The sequence below is a fragment of the Carlito syrichta genome, unplaced genomic scaffold (assembly GCF_000164805.1).
Source record: "Carlito syrichta isolate Samal-C Ts95f unplaced genomic scaffold, Tarsius_syrichta-2.0.1 Scaffold288366, whole genome shotgun sequence".
NCBI lineage: Eukaryota > Metazoa > Chordata > Mammalia > Primates > Tarsiidae > Carlito > Carlito syrichta.
The window spans coordinates 92,109-97,515 of NW_007232462.1; the positions used below are offsets into that span (position 1 = coordinate 92,109).

The window sequence follows — 5,407 nt, forward strand, 5'->3', positions numbered from 1 at the left end:
CCGAGTAGCCGGGAATTACAGGGCATGCGCCACCACGCCCAGCTGATTTTTTTTTGATTTTATTGTAGAGATGAGGTCTCGCTACCCAGGCGGGTCTCGAACCCGCGGGCTCAGGCAATTCACTCACCTCAGCCTCCCAAAGGCGCGGGATTACAGGCTGAGCCACCGAGCCCGGCTTAATTTTGTTTTTTAAAGACAGGGTCTCACCTTGTCATCCAACCTAGAGTGAGGTGGTGCAATTATAGCTCACTGCAGTCTCAGTCCTTGCCTCAGCCTAGGAAGCTAGGACTATAGGCATGTGTCACCCTGCCTGGCTAATTCTTTATATCGCCTACAGGTGCTTACAATGATAGAGTTGGGTAGTCACAACAAAGATGGTATGGCCTGCAAAGCCTAAAATATCTACTATTTGGCCTTTTTCAGAAAAAGTTTGCCAACTCTTGATCTAACACACACAGAAGTTTAGCATTTGCAAAGATCACTACATACAGTCCCTCAGTTGAGCTATGCTAGACTCTTTTGAGATATGCAAGGCAGAGACTACTAGCTCCATTTTAAAGATGAAAACTTCCAGCCTGGAAAACATAGCAAGACTTCATCTCCACAAAAAATAAAAAATTAGTTGGGTGTAGTGGCACGCACCTATAGTCCCAGCTCGGGAGGCTGAGGTAAAAGATTTGCTTGAGCCCAGGAGGTCAAGGCTGTGGAGAGCCATGATTGAGCCACTGCACTCCAGCCTGAGCCACAGAGTGTGACCCGAACTAAAAAAAAAAAAAAAAAAAAAAAAGATGAAAAAACTGAGACTCAAAGTAGTTGTGACTTCAAATGAGGTCATACAGTGGAGCTGGAAGAAGATGCATCTGACTCCCAGGCCAGTGCTTCTTCTATTGCCCTGTGCTGCCTCAGGAAGGTGTTGAATATTTCCCAACGAGAAAATCAGCTGGCAAAGATTTACCCACATTCTGTGGTTCAGTCTTCCCTGGGACTGGCTATACATGGGAAAGAGCTGGCTATGGGCACGGCAACAGCTGGGCAGCTCAGTACCATGAAAAATGACCAAGATCTGGCCAGTTGAGGACATTTGTGTTTAATGACTGCCACTCTTACTGAAATGCAGTCTTCACCAGAAGAAAGACCATGTCTGTTCACTGCTGTATCCTAGAGCCCAGCATGCTGCCAATGCTCACAAAATGTTTACTGAATAAGCTGAGTTAATTATAGTCCTCACCATGATAAAATCCTCACCCTCTCCAACTGGCACCTTGCTTAACAGACTCACCTCTTCTCCAGACAGGAGTCCCTGCTCTGGCTAGCACTACCCCCATACAGTTACCTGTATACCTGACAGATGTCCTTTTCTCTTCCCTCCACGTCCAAAGCATTATCAAGTCCTGTGACTTGAGCTCTTGGGTCCACTCCCTCTTCTCCAGGTCTATGGCACTGACAGACCCTCATCATACGAAGCCTGAATCTTCTGCCCACCTCCTCACTGTTTCCTGCCTCTATCTTCTGCCTGTCCAGATCATTCTCTGCATTGGACAAATCTGATCAAATCACTCCTGCACTTAACTCTCCCTCGGGACCCTCTGACGTGGATGCAGGTCCTCCATGCCCTAGCCCCAGCTTACCTCTCCAGCTCCATTTGGCCTCTTCCCCATTCCCACCTATCAGCCAGTCACACTGAGCTGCCTGCAACTCTCTCACATGCTGCATATGCTGCGCTTCCTGCCTGGGAAGCCCCTCCTAACCCAGCCTTCTGGTTACACTTCTAGGAGGTCTTCCAGACCAAGTTGAAGCATCACTTCTCCAGGAAGTCTATCTTAATGCTTCCCAAGGCAGGAGACCCTTGCCTTTGTGCCCATCCTGTGATTACAGCCGTGGCCTCCCAGAGTGCTGTGATTACAGGTGTGAGCCACTTTGCTCAGCCAAGGATGTGCTCATTTGTTTGTTTTCAGGGTGATATAAACCTCAGTCTGCTGGTGGTCATTCATGAGAGGTATGTAACAGAGTGGTTCAGAATCTCTCTCTTTTTTTTTTTTGAGCTGGAGTCTCACTCTGTCGCCCAGACTGGAGTGCAGTGGCATGCTCCCAGCCACCGCAGCCTTGACCTGCTAGGCTCAGGTGATCCTTCTGCCTCAGCCAACTATAGGAGCATGCTACCACGCCCGGCCAATTTTTGATTTATTGTAGAGATAAGGTCTCACCAAGTTGCCTGGGTGGTCTTGAACCTGCGGGCAATCCACTCGCCTTGGCCTCCCAAAGTGCTGGGATTACAGGCTGAGCCACCGAGCCCAGCCCAGAATCTTAACTCTACTGCTTACTGGCTGGGTGACCTCGGGCAAGCTGCTTAATCCTTTACATTTACTGTTGTCTCATTTGCACAATGGGAATAATAATGTAAGCTGTGGGCATAACTGAGTTAAGATATATAAAGTGCTGAGAACAATGCCTGGCACAAAGAAAGCAGCCAGTAAATACTTGTTGCTATGATTGTACCACTATGTGGGGAGATCCCATCTGAGAACTAGTGAGAACAAGAGAGACAAAGAGCTCTGACAGCACTTGGGTTCCTGGATCCAGCTGAACCTGAAGCTTTCAATCTCTTACACTTCTCAGTTCCACAAATCAATTAACTTTTTTTTACAGCAAGGTTGAGTTGGGTCTTTACAAACACTGGAGTGCAACGGGAACACAGGAGACAAGAATCCAGTGAGTGCTCTCATTTTTTGTTTCAGTTTGGGCAGGGGATTTACTTCTCAAGCTTCAGTGCCTCATACATCCGAAGGGTAGATAATGTCTGCCTTGCTTCCCTCTTGTAGTGCTTATGAGGATTTATCTGTGTAATGGGTATGCCTTGAAAACTGTTAAGTGCTAAAAAAAATCTCAAACCCACTAATGACTTCTTACCGTACAGCAAAGAAAATCCTCCTCAGTTTGGTTTGTGCAGGGCCTCACATGGTTTTCTGGCCTTCCTTCTTGCTCATGTAATCCCCTCCCATACACAAATCCTCTGCTGAGGCTACAATGGATTTTCCGCCATTTCCTAAGCTCATCTTTGTGTCTTCGCTCATGTTACTTTCTCCACATGAAATGCTTTTTGGTTCATCTCTATCTAACAAAATTTATCCATGAAAGGTCCGGTCCAATGAAGCCTCCTCCATGAGGCCTATTCTGACCCTGTCCCAACACTATTTCTCTCTCATGCACAGACACACGCACACACAGAAGAGCCAGACACACCCTCTGCTTCCTTGTAGTACTCCCCTTATTATTTATTCTTGGTTTAGAGATCTCTTCAGTTAGATATGAACCTCCTGGAGGGCAGGGATAATCTTATTTGTATTCTCCATTGCACTGTAGAGCAAGGATTTAGGAACACAGGGATTCAGAGAATTACAGCTCCAATCAGTATGGGCCGAGGAGATGAGGATGCAGGGACATCACCTCCAGAGCAAAGAAACAGGATGTTGCTCTCCTTGCTTGGTTAGCTCCCACCCCACCAGAGGCAGGGATATAGACTCAATAGTGAACATTGCACTGCTTGTTAACATGGAGCCAATGAGTGGATATCTTGGAGTAGATACAGAATCCAGGAGAACACAAAGGCTGTGGACACCTGGAGAAACTCACCCAAGCCAGCATTTGCTGGAATCACCCAATCTCCCGGCTTCAACCCAATAACACTGCTGCCCACTGCTACCACCTGGGCGACGCCTTCGTTCCCTCCAACCGCGGGCAGCTTGGGAAGGAGGCCGTAATTTCCTAAGGGAGAAGAACGTAAGGGTCAACCATTGAAGTTCAGCAGTGAAGGTGCATGGACTTTGAAGTCTGACAGACCCATGCCTGATCTGGACTCCGCTTTTGACTAGCAGCCTAACCAGCCTATGAGTCTTAGCCTCCTTGTCTGTATAGCGGGATAATAGTCTTTAGTGTTCATGGTAATTATAAGGATCAGATAAGACAAAAAAATGAGCCCAGCGTGTCGCAGGTACCTCACAATGGTGGGTTTACGCTCCACTGCAATCTTCCTAACTCTCAGAAAGCCTCACATTCCAGAAAAGGCAGGCCAGAGAGGGCTGACACAACCTGCAGATGGCTCATCTGGAGAACAGCTGCTGCTAATCACAGGAATTTCACACCCACACCTGAGGAGGAATGAAAACGAGGTGGCAGCTGAGCAAAAAAGCCAATTAACATAAGCCACAGAAACCAAGGTTACCTTGGATCATATTTATGTCAGATGGATTGATAGGGGCCGCCAGCATCTTCACGCGGACGTCTGATCCTCCCACAGCAGCTAGCTCCAGGTTCTTCAGTCTAAGCACAAAGCCAGAGAGAGATGTTAATGTCACCTGGGCTAGACTGGGTGTCTTTCGCTCAAATCATCTCCCCAAAGTAGGTCAGACAGCATTTTTGCACTGCCATGTGTGCCCAGGAATCACGGTTCTGTCATAAAGGAAAGGTGATACAGGAAACCAGCGCGGGATACAGGTTGACTCGCTTATTAACTGCAAGGAGCAAATCTAGCAGCCTCTCCACCCCACTGCCCACTCTGGGACAGGAGACCTCTGTTGGCCTGGATTAGCCTTGTGCCCCAAAATTTGCTTAGTTGTAAGAATCATCTGATGTGCTCACTAATAATAGAAACTCTAGGCTCAGCCTGTAATCCCGTGCTTTGGGAGGCCGAGGTGAGTGGACTGCCTGAGCCCGCGGGTTCGAGACCTGCCTGGGCAACTTGGCGAGGCCTCCTCTCTACAATAAATCAAAAATTAGCCGGGCGTGGTAGCGCACGCCTGTAGTTCCAGCTAGTTGGAAGGCTGAGACGGAAGGATCGCCGGAGCCCAGCAGGTCGAGGCTGTGGTGGCCGGGAGTGGCCACTGCACTCCAGTCTGGGTGACAGAGTGAGACTCCAACTCAAAAAAATAATAATAATAAAATAAAAAGAAACTCTCAGGCCCAGCTCTGAACCAGAATCTCTAGGTGAGGGCGCCCCGAGTAGTTCGTACAAACAGGCATATCTGGGAAACCCCAGGCTTGCCCACTGGTCCTCTACCTGTTCATTTTGTTGGCCCTAACACATATAGGGGAGAGGAGACATTTCCATTAGTTGCAGAGAGGGTGGGAGAAATGGAGAGACGGCCAACATAGTTCAGAAAGAACTACCTGGAGTTGGGCTCGGTGGCTCAGCCTGTAATCCTGTGCCTTGGGAGGCTGAGGTGAGTGGATTGTCTGAGCCCTCAGGTTCGAGACCCACCCTGGCAACTTGGTGAGACCTCATCTCTACAATAAATCAAAAAATTAGCTGGGTGTGGTAGCGCGCGCCTGTAGTTCCAGCTACTTGGAAGGCTGAGGCGGAAGGATCACTGGAACCCAGCAGGTCGAGGCTGCGGTGGCCGGGAGCGGCCGA

The 5,407-nt window shown here is 48.7% G+C and overlaps 1 protein-coding gene across 1 annotated transcript in view; it reads right to left on the minus strand.

Annotated features, from left to right (window-relative positions):
- MECR (mitochondrial trans-2-enoyl-CoA reductase) overlaps positions 1-5,407 on the minus strand; it is a 40,625-nt gene that overhangs the window by 18,436 nt on the left and 16,782 nt on the right. Inside the window, exons 2-3 of the mRNA XM_008053687.2 lie at positions 4,220-4,317; positions 3,631-3,762 (exon numbers count right to left, since the gene is read on the minus strand). Of these exons, the coding sequence (XP_008051878.1) occupies positions 3,631-3,762; positions 4,220-4,317 (230 nt within the window). The remainder of the gene's footprint in view (positions 1-3,630; positions 3,763-4,219; positions 4,318-5,407) is intronic.